The sequence below is a fragment of the Diaphorina citri genome, unplaced genomic scaffold, assembly GCF_000475195.1.
Source record: "Diaphorina citri unplaced genomic scaffold, Diaci psyllid genome assembly version 1.1 scaffold945, whole genome shotgun sequence".
In the NCBI taxonomy this organism is placed as follows: Eukaryota; Metazoa; Arthropoda; class Insecta; order Hemiptera; family Psyllidae; genus Diaphorina; species Diaphorina citri.
Genome location: NW_007378376.1, coordinates 98207 through 119135, shown reverse-complemented (window position 1 = coordinate 119135; position 20929 = coordinate 98207). Strand labels below are relative to the sequence as shown.

The 20929-nt window shown below is 38.8% G+C and overlaps 1 protein-coding gene across 2 annotated transcripts; it reads right to left on the bottom strand.

Moving 5' to 3' along the window:
* Positions 1-211: 211 nt before the first annotated feature.
* LOC113469073 lies at positions 212-19781 on the bottom strand. 2 transcript variants are annotated; one of them, XM_026826506.1, is made up of 3 exons: positions 19625-19781; positions 18904-19054; positions 212-438 (listed from the first exon to the last, which is right to left on the bottom strand). In XM_026826506.1, the coding sequence occupies exons 1-3, from the start codon at positions 19643-19645 to the stop codon at positions 257-259; spliced, it is 354 nt and encodes a 117-aa protein (XP_026682307.1). In that variant the 5' UTR covers positions 19646-19781; the 3' UTR covers positions 212-256. The 2 variants fall into 2 exon arrangements, with proteins under 2 accessions (XP_026682307.1, XP_026682308.1); XM_026826507.1 differs by lacking the exon at positions 212-438 and having other exon boundaries at positions 18678-19054.
* Between the last annotated feature and the right edge of the window lie 1148 nt (positions 19782-20929).

The following is a 20929-nucleotide window of genomic DNA, read 5'->3' as shown; positions in this document are numbered from 1 at the left end:
ACCCTGTAGACCTGGGGTTTAGAGGTTTAGACAGTCAGACCCTGTAGACCTGGGGTTTAGAGGTTTAGACAGTCAGACCCTATAGACCTGGGGTTTAGAGGTTTAGACAGTCAGACCCTGTAGACCTGGGGTTTAGAGGTTTAGACAGTCAGACCCTATAGACCTGGGGTTTAAAGGTTTAGACAGTCAGACCCTGTAGACCTGGGGTTTAGAGGTTTAGACAGTCAGACCCTATACACACATAGCATGGGATCAGTCACTCATAACAATTCACAATATACCTGACCTTTTTATTTCTGAACCTCACATTCGCTCTATGATAAGAGAGGAAAGAGCAAAAAGGCAGCAAAGAGAGAAGGTCAGGAATTTCATATTGATTTCTACTTTGAACAGGGAAGTGAGTGATGTACTGCATAGACCTTGACCTTGAAATGCCGCCTGAAATTGCATAATAGGACGTCACGTCACAGACAGCAGACTTTGTCATCTGTGTCACGATAGTTAGTTATGGAGTTACTTGTTGGAGAAGTAGGTAGTTAACCCTTAACGCCCCCATTCCACGTGAGTTTCATCCGATTTTTTTCCGAATGTCCTGTAGGCAATGTAATATAAATGAGAGTGTTCTCACGACAGGATTTTTATCCGAACGACAAATTGGAACGGGCCTTAAAGTAACCTCCGTTTCCACTTGTTGACATTACACTAGACTTGTAAACGGGAAGTCCCTTATTCCCGGGGGCAGTCGAATTTTTAAGGTCTGTTATTAGAATTTGGGATGCAGTTGGCCTCGTGAGAACGATTGTGTTTGAAAGTGCAACTATTAATGGCGACATTACCAATGTGAAAACATTTAGAAAAAATATAGAAATGAGAAAGAATCACTAAATTAGGGAGGCAGTTTCGACTATATGCATATCATGCATGTCACTTTTAGAAAACACGTACCTACATAATATGTATCCTAGTATCTTTTGTATTCAGCTATCTTCACAAAATAAAAGGAAAACATTGCCAAGTTGAAATTGAGAGAAGGTTGAAGGAATTGAGATCCAGCATTTTCAGCAGACACGAAAAATTGGGAATGCAGACTTGGCCTTAAATTTCTGATCTCACCACTTTTATAGGCCGACATTTTTGGATAGGAACTTGGCCTTTTTTTCACATTAGTGTTTTTGTGGGGTTTAGTTTACTTTAGAAGTATGTCTACTGTCTACCTCATACAAGAGGTTTATTTTAGAGCTAGAATTTAGAAGTTTTGTTGAAAGGATATTACGGATCCTTGAACCTTTGTGTAAGTTCTGAGATGAGAAAACTTTGAATCCTTGGAAAACACATAAAGTTGAAACTGAAATGCTTTGTCTAGCCAAAACAAATAGCCTTTTGTCTAGCCGCTAGCTGTAATGACAAGTGTATCCCCTAAAAACATCGATGGGAAAACGTAGAGTGGCTCATCGTTGGGAAATGGTTACATGGTTGGGGAACCGTTGGCCAACAGTAAGACAGCGCGCCAACCCATACATTTTACTAACCACCAGAATATAACGTATAAGGCCAACAATTTCTAACTTAAAATGTTAGGGTCATCTATGGAATTTCCCTAACACATCTATGGACATGGAACAAGGAATAGCCTAATGATATAAGCAATAGAGGCAGTGCATTCACCTAAGATGGGCGCGGGCGCAGACACACATACATACGGACACACATACGGATAGAATTAAAACGTTAATTGGCGAAACGAGTGAGCATTATCTTAAAACTTGTGGATAGAGTTCTGTGTTTGGATAGGAATAACAGCTGGCCCAGCCTCAGTAGATCAGAGATAGAACGTTCAACTCATAATATGGGGACCAAGGGTTCGAGCCTCAGTGGTGAGATAAGAAATTGTGAAAATTTAGGAGGTTCATTTCGAGATGCCAGCCTAGTTAGCTTGGAACGGCTGACTTTTTCCTTTCTTGTCTTCCTTTTCTTATCACTTTCGGAACGATACCTTAACTCTTAACAGTTACAATTTCCTCTAATAAACTTTTTTTTTTGTCTGCAAAGCGGCTCTCAGCTCCAGAGGTTTTTTGTCCCCCATTCAGAAATCTGTATATCAATCATGTACGACTATGTTTCTAATTAAACCCATTCTTTGATCATTCCAAATGAACGCAGTCTAATAGAATTCTCTAATACGTGCGTCTGTTCTCGAATAGAACTCTCTAATCCGTGCGTCTTAATTACAACTCTAGTGCAGCATGAATAGAAATGTGTGTGTCTCATTAGTCCCACAGGTCTCACAGACTTGGAGTGGATTATGAAGACAGGGAATAGTTAATAGAATATGCTAACTAGTTGTGTTCGCATGTACTAATGTACCTACATTCCATGTACCTAAAATATTATACCTACAATCAATGTACCTATAGAGTACATTTCTATTACCTAGGTTCTGTATTCTGTTGCATAGGATACAGACATACGTACTACATTCAGAAAAAAACGTCAACTTCCTCTTCACCAGATGAGAATTATCTCAAAGCAATTCTCGAGACTAAACTAAACATAAGACAAGAGTGAGGAGGGGGGGGAAGTGTCATAGAGGTAACTTTTCGAGGGAGGGCGGGAGTGTCATAAAGAGGGCGGGGAGTTGTCACAGAGGTAACTTAGCTGAGAGAGGAGGTATCATAGAGGTAAAGTGACAAGGCGGGCGGTAGAGAGGAGAAAGGGGCAGAGGCCCAGATTCAAATTTTGTGTATGACAAGGTGACAGATTTTTGGCCTCGGAGAGATGAAATTGACAAAGTGACGCGTCTTAATTGAAACTGACTGTAAAATACGCACGTTGAAGAAGAAGGAGAAGAAGAATGAGACATGAGACCTCAAAACGGATATAACCATCAACAACTCGACATTGAAAAAATGGACAGAAAACAATATTTTTTAAGCTGCATTGTACCATGATAAGACGTATGTACGGAGACACCCTTATCAAATTTCAACTGCTTGCTGAGATCATAATCTTTTTTTTTTTTCCAAACATTAATGGCCAGCAGTAAGTTTCTAAAATTCATGATAACATACGAGGTAAAGGACAAAAAATTTTTGGAGTTTTTTAGGAAGCTTAAATTAGACTATAGATACCTATTTATCACAAATTTGTAATAAATCAATAAAGAAGTAGGCAATTATCAATATTATCATCAAAGGCATCTGTCTCCATGGAATATTACTTTATTTTCACATCCTATCAATAGTTAGGAGTCAGGTACCGCGTCTTGTAAGTGCTAGGTCGCGGGTTCAATTCCCGCCCGGGTTCCGAGAACGAACTTTATCCTAAACAGATAAGGTTTGTTCTCGAAACGACTGGCCTTTTCCTATCATGCCCTAAATAAAGAAGTAGGCAATTATCAATATTATCATCAAAGGCATCTGTCTCCATGGAATATTACTTTATTTTCACATCCTATCAATAGTTGGGAGTCAGGTACCTAGCTGGAGTATGATATACATAAGGTTACGTAACATGAGAACTAGAGTTAATTAATAGGCGATAAAATATGAACCCATGTCACGATCAAAAGCCGAAATTTATTTTGAAAACAAGAGCCGAAATTCAGTTTGAAACATTTTCCTTTCAGAATTTCCCCTCTCCTGAAGCTCGTTTTCCCTCTTTTGGAGTGATATAACCCCTGTAGGTACGTTTACCAAAGCCAAGATGGCACGCCATCGGAATCGGTTCCGTTTGGAAAAAATCGCTAACTTCGTCCGTGTGGTGGATTCTGAAACTAGTCACGATGGTTGGTGACACGTTTCCTAGCGCTAACTTTGTCCGTGCGGTGGATTTCGGAACTAGTGATGTTGTTTGGTGTTGGGAAAAGTGGCTTTGGGGGGGGGGGGGAGAAGTAGATGCTCCAAATTAGAAGCCAATATTTTTAATATATTATTACTAGGAGTATTACATTTAGGAACAAAAAGAAAAGCCCAAATACGGTCCTGACATGAATCTAGTCCAGGGGCCTTAGCCTTAGATATGGATTTATTGTTTTGACTATCAAGCGACTACAGGAATGCACCATGCACTACCAGACAAATAGGTAAGGACGTAAGGTATTATACAATTGATATTTCAAACAAGCAAGTAGTTGCACCTTTAAAATAATCGATAATAATTGGAACCTTTCTAATTCATGTGTTGATATTAATTAGAGATGAAATCGAGGCGTTATCGTGTTGATAAAGACCCTATTGTACTTCTAATAAAGGCTTGGCATTTCTTATCAAATAGTCTTGATCCTGAGATCAATAACCTCTTCATATCCTGCCTGGATTAGGCTCGACCGAGTCAGCCTCGTTAGGAAGGTAGCGCGTCTTGTCACACACTCACGATACACTGGTCGCGCTAGCGCTAACTTTGTACGTGCGGTGGTTTCCGGAACTAGTGATGCTGGTTGGTCGCGCGTTCACTAGCGCTAACTTCGTCCGTGTGGTGGATTCTGAAACTAGTCACGATGGTTGGTGACACGTTTCCTAGCGCTAACTTTGTCCGTGCGGTGGACTTCGGAACTAGTGATGTTGTTTGGTGTTGGGTTGTCAATTCCCGCCCGGGTTCCGAGAACGAACTTTATCCTAAACAGATAAGGTTTGTTCTCGGAACGACTGGCCTTTTCCTATCATGCCCTGCGATTTCAGAACGATATCCTTCATTATACTTGTCTGTACGTACCTACGTACGTCATTTTTTATTAATTTTCCATGTAACTAAAATACTTCTGTAGAAAGCAACCTGGGTACCTAAAGTGCTGAAAATTTTTAGTGTAGTCATAAATTTATTCGTGTTGGAAACTTGCCCTCCCTTGTCTACACATACCTAACTTTGTTTTCATAAGTACCCTATTCTACAGCTACCAACTTATACTAAATAACTTGACTCTTGACTGTAGTGGTGTCCGAACGGATGCGATGTTTTTCAGTCGTGTGTGTCACCGCGTAGTACGACGTGACCCTTGAGGTGTGTCATCTGCCTGATCATGTCTGAAACAGTAGAGAGAAGTGGATATGAGGGGACGTCATGGACAAACAAACAAACAAACAAACAAACAAACTAAAGGAAGAATGTGTCAGCCTAGTTACCTATCTTAGAGGGTAACACATCTGCCTTGTTAGCACTAGGTCGCGTTTTTGGATCCCGCCCGGGGGGGATTTTATCCTCAACAGACAAGGTTCGTTCCAGGAACGGCTGACTTTATCCTATCCTATCTTCTTCCTCTCTTCGCTTTCTGGACGATAATCAATAAACTTGAAAAAAGGGAAATTGTTGTTGTTCTACCTGTCTTTATTCATTCAATTGATAATAATCAATATTTTACTATAGACCGAGCGACGAGTGCCGTACAGCTCACAATCACAATATTCCACATCAAGTACAAAATTCGCCAAGGCTAAGCCAATTATTTGAACCATAATACAGTACCTACACAAGTATTTAGTACACATTAGAGTACCTAATAGATCTATGTATACAAATGCCTAATATACGAGGTATATTCCTATACAAATATCTGGATATCGCCAGTTCAAGTACTTAAATATCATAATAAAGTATATCTGGATTAGAGCAGTATATTCGCATATCACATAATAACTTAATAAGGCACACTTGAAACGGATAAGGGCTCCGGCCTAATCTAATGGTTTGTCTTGGGGTTCAAGGATAACATAGGCCCTATGTTATCCCATTACTAAACCCTATGTCATAGGGTTTAGTAATGGGACTTTTCCTGTGAGATCTGGGATTGAACCAAGCGTTTTTACTTTCCTTATCCTATAGGAAGGAAAGTAATGTAATCGGGTCAAATTTTCGATGGTCAGTTTTTAGTGTCAAAACACGTTTTTTAGTGTCAGAGCCTAAATCCAAAGTTTCAGCCATATTGTAAAAGTTAGGGTAAAAGAACACTCAAATAAGCATCATTCAATAGGATAAGGAAAGTCGTGTGATGTTCACACCAGATTTAAACAGAGTAGAGGGGAGAGCCAAACGCATACAGCTATTTGCTCTCGGTTTTATATGTAATGGTTTGAAGATGTCGCTTACCTATACCTGTTCGATGCGCTGTGCTCTATTTTAAGCCTTGGGATTGGGAACCTTTTTCCGAACTGATCAGATACTCGTAAATATTATAATTAAACAATTCATCTGTTATATCTAGCCCCCTGACATAATTATGATAGAGGACTAGACAACCTTCCCCTGACATAGAGGACAAGTACCAAACTAGGTAGATATACCCACACCGAGATTCTCCATGTGTTTTCCAGCAGTTACCATCAGTAGACAGGAGGTCTTCCCTGCTCACAGTCCTGACATCACATCCTTGATATGTCACTTCCTTCTCTCTCTCTCTCTCTCTCTCATGTCATCAACAACAGCTCACGGAAAATTTTCAAAAGCTAATGATGTGTGTAAATACACACTTAGAAAAAAGGAGTGAGATCCCCCACAAAAACACAAATGTGAAAAAAAGGCCAAGTTCCTATCCAAAAATGTCGGCCCTTAAAAGTGGTGAGATCAGAAAATAAGGCCAAGTCTGCATTCCCAATTCTTCGTTTCTGCTGAAAATGCTGGATCTCAATTCCTTCAACCTTCTCTCAATTTCAACTTGGCAATGTTTTTCCTTCTCAAATTAATACCTAAATACGGTACCTATTATTAACATGAAAATAAAAGGAAAACATTGCCAAGTTGAAATTGAGAGAAGGTTGAAGGAATTGAGATCCAGCATTTTCAGCAGACACGAAAAATTGGGAATGCAGACTTGGCCTTAATTTTCTGATCTCACCACTTTTATAGGCCGACATTTTTGGATAGGAACTTGGCCTTTTTTTCACATTAGTGTTTTTGTGGGGTTTAGTTTACTTTAGAAGTATGTCTACCTCATACAAGAGGTTTATTTTAGAGCTAGAATTTGGAAGTTTTTTTTTTTTTTCCCGTAAGGCGCTTTAACTATAGCTACGGTTAGTAGTATGTCGTTCGCGCCGACTCCCCAGATGGATCAAATCATATTGTACAGCTTAATGGCTTTCAGATAGTTGATTAGGGAGTCAACGCCCTCCGGACTGTCAGTTAGTGCCGGAGGGGTAGGTAGGGAGGCGCGGATGTTGGCATGCAGATGACAGGACAGGATGTGGAGGACGGTAAGAGGATCGCCACAGCGGCAAGATGGCAATTTGGAAGTTTTGTTGAAAGGATATTACGGATCCTTGAACCTTTGTGTAAGTTCTGAGATGAGAAAACTTTGAATCCTTGGAAAACACATAAAGTTGAAACTGAAATGCTTTAGAGCTGTAACTTAACGTCTGAGGTCTCATTGTCCCGAAATCATAACCATTTGGACGACTCCTATTTCTACGACTCCAATTTAGAATAGGTACAGATAGGGATGGGCGATATATATCGATATTTCCGAATATCGATATTTTTATAAATATCGCCCATCCCTAGGTACAGAATAGAGCTGTAACTTAACGTCTGAGGTCTCATTGTCCCGAAATCATAACCATTTGGACGACTCCTATTTCTACGACTCCAATTTAGAAGTGGTACCGTGTAGGTTTTGCAGATTCGCAAGTAGGTAACTAGAACTCATCCCATGTGAACTCGCTTGTATTTCCATCAAGTTGAACCATCATGTGTTTGTCAGTGTCAGTTATAGTTATAATAACTGTTATTTGTTATAGGTTATAGGAACTGTTATACCTATAATAACTGTTATATCTCTGAAACAGTTTTCCATTCTATTGTTCTCTGCTAATTGTTTTTACTGCAGAACTATGTCACAGGTTCTGCATCAATCTGCATGTAGATACATTTATACCTATGTAAATAAATAAATTGCTTCTTCCTCAGGTGCAGTTATTTCCCAGCAACAACACTTTATACAGGTTGCAACATTGCCTAAACCAAAATTTTTACTAAAATTTTTAGCACTTTATCGGTATGACTTGGACTCGAACCACCAACCTCCAGATCCAAAGTCCAACGCGCTAACCTCTGCACCACTGATGTTGATCAAAATCTTTACCTAAAGCTATAAAATTTTACTCGAAACTCGACTTTTGCCTTTTTGAACGAAAGTGCGAAGATCTTTATGGAATAGGCATGGATTGTCTCAGGACTAAGTTCAATCCGAGATTGACCTGGATATTAAGTATAGGGAAATTCTCTTTTCATCCCAACCCCGAGTTGGTAAATCCTAGCAATAATGTACTTAAAATCTTTACCTAAAGCTATAAAATTTTACTCGAAACTCGACTTTCGCCTTTTTGAACGAAAGTGCGAAGATCTTTATGGAATAGGCTTGGATTGTCTCAGGACTGAGTTCAATCCGAGATTGACCTGGGTATTAAGTATGGGGAAATTCTCTTTTCATCTCAATCCCGAGTTGGTAAATCCCAGCAATAATGTACTCATATACCTACCAATACCTTATACCTACCTACCTATATGAAAGATCTTGAAGCGATGAGACGTCTGCTTAGAACCCCAGCAAGTCAGCATATGTGAGGACAGATTTATGATTATTAATAATTTAAAAAATAAATGATGTATGTGTGTGTGGCTGTAGATTTTAAATTTAACTCAAGTATAAATAATTTGAATTTAATTTCACCATGCTGAAAGTACACAATCGTCGCTGTTGGAGCAAATGGACGTATCGATTAAAAATTACAAGTTAGTTCCCCGCTTGGAAAGAAGGTACCTAAATAAGTATCTACCATCATATCTGCAAGCTAATCGTATCTAAAGATTCAGGGTGTGAAATGCTTTGTCTAGCCAAAACAAATAGCCTTTTGTCTAGCCGCTAGCTGTAATGACAAGTGTATCCCCTAAAAACATCGATGGGAAAACGTAGAGTGGCTCATCGTTGGGAAATGGTTACATGGTTGGGGAACCGTTGGCCAACAGTAAGACAGCGCGCCAACCCATACATTTTACTAACCACCAGAATATAACGTATAAGGCCAACAATTTCTAACTTAAAATGTTGTTAGGGTCATCTATGGAATTTCCCTAACACATCTATGGACATGGAACAAGGAATAGCCTAATGATATAAGCAATAGAGACAGTGCATTCACCTAAGATAGGCGCGGGCGCACACACACACACACACATACATACGGACACACATACGGATAGAATTAAAACGTTAATTGGCGAAACGAGTGAGCATTATGTTAAAACTTGTGGATAGAGTTCTGTGTTTGGATAGGAATAACAGCTGGCCCAGCCTCAGTAGATCAGAGATAGAACGTTCAACTCGTAATACGGGGATCAAGGGTTCGAGCCTCAGTGGTGAGATAAGAAATTGTGAACATTTAGGAGGTTCATTTCGAGATGCCAGCTTGGAACGGCTGACTTTTTCATTTCTTGTTTTTCCATTCTATTGTTCTCTGCTAATTGTTTTTACTGCAGAACTATGTCACAGGTTCTGCATCAATCTGCATGTAGATACATTTATAGCTATGTAAACAAAAAAATTGCTTCTTCTTCAGGTGCAGTTATTTCCGCAGCAATAACGCTTTATACAGGTTGCAACATTGCCTAAACCAAAATTTTTACTAAAATTTTTAGCACTTTATCGGTATGACTTGGACTCGAACCACCAACCTCCAGATCCAAAGTCCAATGCGCTAACCTCTGCACCACTGATGTTGATCAAAATCTTTACCTAAAGCTATAAAATTTTACTCGAAACTCGACTTTCGCCTTTTTGAACGAAAGTGCGAAGATCTTTATGGAATAGGCATAGATTGTCTCAGGATTGAGTTCAATCCGAGATTGACCTGGGTAGTATGGGGAAATTCTCTTTTCATCTCAACCCCGAGTTGGTAAATCCCAGCAATAATGTACTCATATACCTACCAATACCTTATACCTACCTATATGAAAGATCTTGAAGCGATGAGACGTCTGCTTAGAACCCCAGCAAGTCAGCATATGTGAGAACAGATTTATGATTATTAATAATTTGAAAAATAAATGATGTATGTGTGTGTGGCTGAAGATTTTAAATTTAACTCAAGTATAAATAATTTGAATTTAATTTCACCATGCTGAAAGTAAACAATCGTCGCTGTTGGAGCAAATGGACGTATCGATTAAAATTACAAGTTAGTTCCCTGCTTGGAAAGAAGGTACCCAAATAAGTATCTACCATCATATCTGCAAGCTAATCGTAGGTATCTAAAGATTCAGGGTGAATGACCATGCCATTGGCTGGATGTTAAAGCCCTTAACAACAACAACAAAAAGATTGTAAAGCTGGATAACCCCAATACTATCCTGTATTTAATCGCGATTCTACTCTACTTGTAGGTATCTGGATAGAAAATCATTTTGGTTATGTGGAGAGAGCACAATTTGGGATTCAGGGTTCGGGTCAAATTCATTGGCTGGATGGTAAAGCCCTTAAAAAAAAAAAAAAAGATTGTAAAGCTGGATAACCCAATCCTATCCTCTGTATTTAATCGCGATTCTACTCTACTTGTAATATCTGGATAGAAAACCATTTTGGTTATGTGGAGAGAGCACAATTTGAAAATCCGCCCCGGGCGGGAATCGAACCCGCGGCCTAGCGCTTACAAGGCAGACGCACTACCAACTAAGCTAACTAGGCTGGCTGAAAACCATTTTGGTTATGTGGAGAGAGCACAATTTGGCTGAACACTGGTTGTGCAAAATATTACGTGTTTTGAACATTTTAAATGTCTAAAGGTGAGTTTACAAGCCATTTGCACAAACTGGCTTGCGCATGCCGGTTTGTTCGGTTTGCACAAAACTATGAGAAGAACCTGGATATAGTTTCTTTGGTTTGTGTAAACTTCAAGCCTACGTTCACACGCTACGATTCACTTGTGCAAATGGTTTGAGCGAGTAAATCCACCTTAATTTCCTAGATAACCCGTTTGACTTCATCAGAGACCATTCTACAGACACACCATACATCTAAGCTACACACATTACTGGCTTGCGCATGCCGGTTTGTTCGGTTTGCACAAAACTATGAGAAGAACCTGGATATAGTTTCTTTGGTTTGTGTAAACTTCAAGGTCTTCAAGCCTGCGTTCACACGCTACGATTCACTTGTGCAAATGGCTTGAGCGAGTAAATCCACCTTAATTTCCTAGATAACCCGTTTGACTTCATCAGAGACCATCCTACAGACACACCATACATCTAAGCTACACACATCTGCCATGTTTACAATATAATAATGACATTTATTTATTTATTTGTACAATGGTGGTGATTTATTATTGCAATAACATGTGCGTAGGATGCACCACTACCATTGTGCCACTATTTGCACTAATGCACTTTTTATTTGTTTTTTAATTTTTCAAACAATTTCAATGATTATTTTATTATTTTAACTGGTGAGATGGAACGATGATGTAAAACCGCTTCATGCTGAGATGTTTTGCTTGTCTTAAAGGTGGAGCACCTACTTTTAGGTAGGTATATGTACTTCTGTGGGCTCTTGCAGAAATAAGTAGGTTCAATTATACCTGAATATTTTTATTGAATTTTAACTTGAGATCGCGAATTTTTCTTAATTAATACGGGTGTAAATTTAACAGGGCAAGAGGTACACAATAGGGCTGCCTGAAAGGGACTGACAAGAAACGCCGATCCTACTGTAAGTAGGGAGAAGGAGAGGAATAGTAAGTGTACCATTTATTCGCCCACCTAAAAAACGTACCATTTATTGGCCCACCTGTGGGTCTACGGCCGTACTAAAGTCACACGTCTACTCTCCCAATGTGACACAAACCCAAGTGTTCATACAAAGCCTCCCAGAAGGTTCTGTAGTTTTAGGCTTTTAGGGAGGATCTATAAAAATTAATTATTGTAGGTATACTAACATACTTAATTGTTAGAAAATAATGTTAATAAATGTTAACTATTTCAATATGTTCAATTCAATTCAATTCAAACTATTTCAAAAGTGAACTTAAGTGACCGGCCTAGCAGGATCTCCACATGCAATGCAAAGGGTCGACTATGGCACTATTTGCACTAATGCACTTTTTATTTGTTTTCTAATTTTTCAAACAATTTCAATGATCATTTTATTATTTTAACTGGTAAGGTGGAACGTTGTATGTAAAACCGCGTCATGCTGAGATGTTTTGCTTGTCTTAAAGGTGGAGCACCTACTTTTAGGTAGGTATAATGTACTTCTGTGGGCTCTTGCAGAAATAAGAAGGTTCAAGACTATGGCACTATTTGCACTAATGCACTTTTTATTTGTTTTCTAATTTTTCAAACAATTTCAATGATCATTTTATTATTTTAACTGGTGAGGTGGAACGATATATGTAAATGTAAAACCGCGTCATGCTGAGATGTTTTGCTTGTCTTAAAGGTGGAGCACCTACTTTTAGGTAGGTATACATATGTAGGTACTTCTGTGGGCTCTTGCAGAAATAAGTAGGTTCAATTATACCTGAATATTTTTATTGAATTTTAACTTGAGATTGCGAATTTTTCTTAATTAATATGGGTGTAAATTTAACAGGGCAAGAGGTACACAATAGGGCTGCCTGAAAGGGACTGACAAGAAACGCCGATCCTACTGTAAGTAGGGAGAAGGAGAGGAATATGTGTGTAAGTCACATTGAGAGGGAGGCAGCAGAATCAATACAGCTCAATCTTTAAACCACCACCTGATTGTTCGATTGAATTTTAACTTGAGATCGCGAATTTTTCTTAATTAATACGGGTGTAAATTTAACAGGGCAAGAGGTACACAATAGGGCTGCCTGGAAGGGACTGACAAGAAACGCCGATCCTACTGTAAGTAGGGAGAAGGAGAAGAACATGTGTGTAAGTCACATTGAGAGGGAGGCAGCAGAATCAATACAGCTCAATCTTTAAACCACCACCGGATTGTTCTAAAAACAAAAATTAGAAAAATAAATGTGGGCAGGTGGGCCAATAAATGGTACGTTTTTTAGGTGGGCGAATAAATGGTACACTTACATATGTGTGTAAGTCACATTGAGAGGGAGGCAGCAGAATCAATACAGCTCAATCCATCACCTGATTGTTCTGATCACTAAATAAGAACACAAATACCAAATAATGAATCTCAACAGCTATAAACTTGAGTTTAATGTTCTAATGTTTTTATTTTGATTGTTTTATTGAGAACCTGGCTACGTAAAGAAATCCAGCCCAGTCTATGTCCCAACATTACAAAACCCAGGACAAGTTCCCAGTTGGGGAAATTAAAATTTTAATATGTTTTTATTTTAATTAACGATGAGATACAAAGCAGGAATAACATGAGGATAGGTTAACCCTTGAACACACACCGTGCAGTGCTCAACCTGAGAAAGGTAGGAAATTATTGAAAGTGGTGTAAATAGCATCTCCACCAATGGTAAACGAGCTAAACAGGATAATGTATGAAAAGTGTTCCTTCAGTGAATGAATTTACTGATTTGTGGTGTGGTTATTAGATATAAAATTTACTGATTTCACTGATTTGAGCTCATTCCACTTTAGTTGTTGTGTGAGAAGTATGCTGTGCCGTTTTGGCAATCCAAACCTTGGGCAGTTCGTAAATAAATTTTATTGATTGTTTCTCTCATTTTATATTCGTCGTCTAAACTTCCAGAGTACACAAGGGTTAACCTAAATGAATCACCTGATATTATTAGGAGCATGGGAGGATAATTAGCAGGTTCATATTGTGTATACCTATACATATGTATGTAATATAATGTACCTATATTGTCTACACCTAATATGTATGTAAAATGTAATATTACCTACACAAGGGTTAACCTAAATGAATCACCTGATATTATTAGGAGCATGGGAGGATAATTAGCAGGTTCATATTGTGTATACCTATACATAATATGTATGTAATATAATGTATATTGTCTACACCTAATATGTATGTAAAATGTAATATTATGTATACGTATATCTGTATATTAAGCACATACCTGTACGTACAAGTGTATTAGGGTTAATTATCAAGATTTAGACAACAAAGGAATAAAGTAATGAACAGACGGAAGACCTCCTTTTACCTTAGAATCCTTAATTAATTATTATTATTATTATTATTTTCTTCAATCTACGCACGTTGGCTGTAAGGTCTAGACGCGTGGTTTTTCAACATATTTCAAATCAAATAAGAACACATAAACGGCAGAGAAGACATGGGCATAAAAGCAAGGGACCAGCATGTGGTAGAAATGGGCCATGTACAAAACGCTGACAATGGCGATAAAACAAGCGATTAGGGTGAAAAATATGAGCTCATCAGTTATCTGTCATAGAGGTAAACTGAACCGGGGGGAGGGAGAGCGAGAGGGAGGTATCTCAAATCTCATAGAGGTAAAAGTGAGGCTTGGAGAGGGGAGTGTGTGTCATAGAGGTAAACTGGACCGGGGGGAGGGAGAGCGAGAGGGAGGTATCTCAAATCTCATAGAGGTAAAGGTGAGGCTTGGAGGGGGGAGTGTGTGTCATAGAGGTAAACTGAACTAGGGGGGGAGGATGTCATGAGGTAAAAACGATGAGGAAAGGTGTGTTTATCATAGAGGTGTACCTGACCGGAGGGGGGGAAGTGTCATAGAGGTAACTTTTCGAGGGAGGGCGGGAGTGTCATAAAGAGGGCGGGGAGTTGTCACAGAGGTAACTTAGCTGGGAGAGGAGGTATCATAGAGGTAAAGTGACAAGGTGGGCGGTAGAGAGGAGAAAGGGGCAGAGGCCCAGATTCAAATTTTGTGTATGACAAGGCGACAGATTTTTGGCTTCGGAGAGATGAAATTGACAAAGTGACGCGTCTTAATTGGAACTGACTGAAAAATACGCACGTTGAAGAAGAAGGATGAGACATGAGACCTCAAAACGGATATAACCATCAACAACTCGACATTGAAAAAATGGACAGAAAACAATATTTTTTAAGCTACATTGTACCATGATAAGACGTATGTACGGAGACATACTTATCAAATTTCAGCTGCTTGCTGAGATCATAATCTTTTTTTTTTTCAAACCTAAATGGCCAGCAGTAAGTTTCTAAAATTAATGATAACATACGAGGTAAAGGACAAAAAATTTTTGGAGTTTTTTAAGAAGCTTAAATTAGACTATAGATAGATACCTATTTATCACAAATTTGTAATAAATCAATAAAGAAGTAGACAATTATCAATATTATCATCAAAGGCATCTGTCTCCATGGAATATTACTTTATTTTCACATCCTATCCTATCAATATTTAGGAGTCAGGTAAGGAGTCTGGAGTAGGTATGATATGATATACATAAGGTTACGTAACATGAGAACTAGAGTTAATTAATAGGCGATAAAATATGAACCCATGTCACGATCAAAAGCCGAAATTTATTTTGAAAACAAGAGCCGAAATTCAGTTTGAAACATTTTCCTTTCAGAATTTCCCCTCTCCTGAAGCTCGTTTTCCCTCTTTTGGAGTGATATAACCCCTGTAGGTACGTTTACCAAAGCCAAGATGGCACGCCATCGGAATCGGTTCCGTTTGGAAAAAATAAATCGTGTAGGTACCAATAGTCGTTATTCTCCTCCACAGGAAAAATCAATAAAGGTCCCCTCCCCTCTTTGAAGAATTAATTTGTTTGAAATTCTACAAAATAATAATGGTATTTTTCTGATTCCATTGTTTTTTTGTCCCTGCTCGGGGATTCGAACCACAGTCCCCTCGGTTATAAACCCAATGCCTTGGCAACACAACCGTGACTGTAGCATACTGTAGTGACTTGAATTCTTGTAGAACTGTAAATTCTTCGTAATAAAATTCTACATTTCTCTGTAACATGGAACTGTGAATTCTTCGTAATAAAATTCTGCATTTCTCTGTAACATAGCGTGCTAATTGTGTAATTTCACATGATGATGGAAAACAACCTGTTATTAGGTTGAAATTTTTACTGTTTTCCTTTTGATGTCTCTAATTATTAATTATCCTTCTTCTCCTCCTTCTTTGTATTTCTTCTTTTGCTTCACTTCTCATTAAGATGTCTTTAATTGATATTTATTTCCGTCATGTTTTGCCTCTGAATAAGAAACTCAGGAACTTCTTCAGTTATTGCCAACATAAGTTCAATTTTCCTTTCGGAATTTCTCCACTTCTGAAGCTCGTTTCCTCTCTTTTGGTGTGGTTGCGCCTGTACTAAACTATACAAAATCCAAGATGTGGCGCGCCATCTGAATCGGTACCGTTTCCGAAAGTTACCTGCCTCGGTGGTGTAGTGGTCAAGGCGCTCGCCTGGCAAACAGGAGGGCGTGGGTTCAATCCCAGCCGAGGTATGGAATTTTATCCTCAATATAATTTGAGAATTTGACCACAATACCTAATAGTAGTAGCCTACTGCTGGAGTAAAGGGACTTTTCAGTCCTATGCGAGCAGTATAAATAAGCACTATTATTATTATTATTATTAGTATTATTATTTCCTGAAAAGAAAAAAGACCTTATGTTGAATTCACTCGTTCCCAATGGACCACCGAAGTGAAGCAGCGTTGCACGTGGTCTGAACCTGGACGGATAAGAACCAAGTTTCTTACCATCTTTATTCTCCAGAGAAATCTATTTTATCATAGTTACCAACTACATTTTTGACAAAAATCCAAGATGGCGCGCCATCTGAATCGGTACCGTTTCCGAAAGTTTCCTGAAAGGATGTTCCCAATGGATCACCGAAGTGAAGCAACGTTGCACGTGGTCTGAACCTGGACGGATAAGAATCAAGTTTCTTACCATCTTTATTCTCCAGAGAAATCTATTTTATCATAGTTACCTACTACATTAATTTTTGACACACATACCTACATATCATCATCTCAATTCTAGACATGTAGGTAACAATGTTACGTAAGCATCTGTCTAATGCAGTCGAATTGTTTATGAATTCACTCGTTCCCAATGGACCACTGAAGTGAAGCAACGTTGCACGTGGTCTGTACCCTGGACGGATAAGAACCAAGTTTCTTACCATCTTTATTCTCCAGAGAAATCTATTTTATCATAGTTACCTACTACATTTTTGACACACATACCTACATATCATCATCTCAATTCTAGACATGTAGGTAACAATGTTACGTAAGCATCTGTCTAATGCAGTCGAATTGTTTATGCGAACTTCTAGAAATGCAAATTTCCCGCATTTCGCACAATTATTTACACCTGCCTGCAATTATTTTGTTATTTCTGTTACATCAGAATACCTTGTGTGTTTCTAGCAACATTATTGTTGTGGTCACTGAAGGCGCCATCGATTGCATCATACATATGAACATTGACCAAGCTTTGAGTCTTTGGAAACCCAGGTCTACAGGCTCTTATGAATTGTTTATGCGAACTTCTAGAAATGCAAATTTCCCGCATTTCGCACAATTATTTACACCTGCCTGCAATTATTTTGTTATTTCTGTCACATCAGAATACCTTGTGTGTTTCTAGCAACATTATTGTTGTGGTCACTGAAGGCGCCATCGATTGCATCATACATTTGAACATTGACCAAGCTTTGAGTCTTTGGAAACCCAGGTCTACAGGATCTTAGTCACTGAAGGCGCCATCGATTGCATCATACATATGAACATTGACCAAGCTTTGAGTCTTTGGAAACCCAGGTCTACAGGCTCTTATGGGAAGACTCAGCAAAGGCCAAGGTAATAGCTGAGACTGAATGAAGAAAGTCAGCCTATTTATGAAGTTAGCCGTCTCATTGCGTCTATTTATGGACGCATCTAATTTCTGGGAGAGCGAGAGGGAGGTATCTCAAATCTCATAGAGGTAAAAGTGAGGCTTGGAGAGGGGAGTGTGTGTCATAGAGGTAAACTGAACCGAGAATACGCGTCACTCACTCACGATACACTGGTCGCGCTAGCGCTAACTTTGTACGTGCGGTGGTTTCCGGAACTAGTGATGCTGGTTGATGACGCGTTCACTAGCGCTAACTTTGTCCGTGCGGTGGATTCCGGAACTAATGACAGTGGTTGGTGGCGCGTTCACTAGCGCTAACTTCGTCCGTGTGGTGGATTCTGAAACTAGTGACGATAGTTGGTGACACGTTTCCTAGCGCTAACTTTGTCCGTGCGGTGAATTTCGGAACTAGTGATGTTGGTTGGTGTTGGGTTGTGGTGTCCGAATGGATGCGATGTTTTTCAGTCGTGTCATTCAGAAAAAAACGTCAACTTCCTCTTCACCAGATGAGAATTATCTCAAAGCAATTCTCGAGACTAAACTAAACATAAGACAAGAGGGAAGAGGTATCTACTTGTCACAATTCTGGCACTGGTTCCATAATTTGATTAATACTCTACAACCCGTCACGCTGTGATCTCTTTATTATAAAACAATTAGAAAGTCCTCTCAGTTTGGAAAATATCGCTCCAATTAGCGGTAAAACTGATGAAGAAGTACAGAAAACAGAAATTTCTTATCTTGTTGAACCTCGCAACACTAAATTTATTGAAGAACAAAACTTAGATTACCTAAGGATGTTTTCATTGTAAAATTCAATTTGCTAACTTGTCTGGTTTTGTCTCCAGATCGATTTTGTTCAGTAGTCCTAGGAGTACATGAAAATTTGTAGAGGTCTTATTTATAGCCCAAATAATAATGCCTGATCAGAAAAATTTCAAATTTTCTTCCTAAAATAAGTCGGGTTGAAAGGGTTAAACTCGGTAACCTTTTCTTATTGGTTGATTTTTTTGAAATCAATCAATCCGATTGCTTCATCCGAGGTTAATACGGTTACTTGCGGCCCCGGGCATAAGTTATTTCCCATCTGATGAGGGAGGGACATACGTGAATTTGGAAACATGAGGCCAGCGACTTACGTTCAGTTTTGCATGAATAGTTATGGCTGTCAGGAGTGTCAGGCAAATGTGACCTGTGCGGCTCCATCTGGTGACGGTTTTGCCTGACAGGCATAAGGCTTTTCTCACATCTCACATTGCAGATACACAACTTTAAGTAGCACGTAGTCGCCTGCAAGTACAAAACCAAACGTGTGAAAATGATAGACACCCTCTACACTCTACTCTTTCTATCTCTATAAATTACAAAGGGTCTTTATCATTTTCATACATAGGTTTGGTTTTTCAGGCAACTCCGCCGTACTTAAACTCACACGTCTACTCTCCCAATGTGACACAAACCCAAGTGTTCATACAAAGCCTCCCAGAAGGTTCTGTAGTTTTAGGGAGGATCTATAAATTAATTATTGTAGGTATACTAACATACTTAATTGTTAGAAAATAATGTTAACTATTTCAATATGTTCAATTCAATTCAAACTATTTCAAAAGTGAACTTAAGTGACCGGCCTAACAGGATCTCCACATGCAATGCAAAGGGTGTTCATACAAAGCCTCCCAGAAGGTTCTGTGGTTTTAGGGAGGATCTATAAATTAATTATTGTAGGTATACTAACATACTTAATTGTTAGAAAATAATGTTAACTATATCAATATGTTCAATTCAATTCAAATTATTTCAAAAGTGAACTGTGACCGGCCTAGCAGGATCTCCACATGCAATGCAAAGCGTCAGACTCACCGTTTGAGCTAGCTCCCACATCGATGGGCAAAGTCCTCCAGCGGGTTTTCTTAGTTTTCTTCCCCATGACGCAGACCTGATCGACGCAGCCCTATCCGCCGCGCGACGCTTGGAACGCGTGACGCACCCTATTGTTACACACTCGACGCGAACGAATACGCGTACATTACAAAACCCAGGACAAGTTCCCAGTTGGGGAAATTAAAATTTTAATATGTTTTTATTTTAATTAACGATGAGATACAAAGCAGAAGTAACATGAGGATAGGTTAACCCTTGAACACACACCGTGCAGTGCTCAACCTGAGAAAGGTAGGAAATTATTGAAATAAGTGGTGTAAATAGCATCTCCACCAATGGTAAACGAGCTAAACAGGATAATGTATGAAAAATGTTCCTTCAGTGAATGAATTTACTGATTTGTGGTGTGGTTAGATATAAAATATACTGATTTCACTGATTTGAGCTCATTCCACTTTAGTTGTTGTCTGAGAAGTATGCTGTGCCGTTCTGGCAATCCAAACTTTGGGCAGTTCGTAAATAAATTTTATTGGTTGTTTCTCTCATTTTATATTTGTCGTCTAAACTTCCAGAGTAGGTACACAAGGGTTAACCTAAATGAATCATCTGATATTATTAGGAGCATGGGATGATAATTAGCAGGTTCATATTGTGTATACATATACATTTGTATGTAAAATGTAATATGTATACGTAGGTATATCTGTATATTAAGCACATACCTGTACAAGTGTATTAGGGTTAATTATCAAGATTTAGACAACAAAGGAAATAAAATAATGAACAGACGGAAGACCTCCTTTTACCTTAGAATCCTTGGAATCCTTAAATATATCCTTGGAACATGTATTTCAATATATCCGTGAAATCTTTCGATACAATCCGTAGAATCCTTACTTAGATTTAGATATATCCTTGGAATCATTACCTACCTACTCGTACCTATATCCTTGGAATCATTAGCTGTATCCTTGGAATATGAACATGAAATAACAAGGACGAAGAGGAAGAGATAAATAAAGTGGGAGAGAAGGACACGGTAATTTTGTTTCAAAGGATGACAAACTCGTACAAACGGAGGGGGAAAAACAAGAAAGAAACAGAGGAAGAAGAAGCAGAGAAGAAACCAAAGAGAAGAAGGTGGATAAATGAAAGGAAAAAGATACCTAGTAGGTACCTACAATACCTACATGGTGATTATGTTTGTGTCAAAAGGATGAAAACAAATACGCTCTATTCTAATCAGTTTATCAAACAAGGAGGAAATTCAAAGGAGATCCAGGA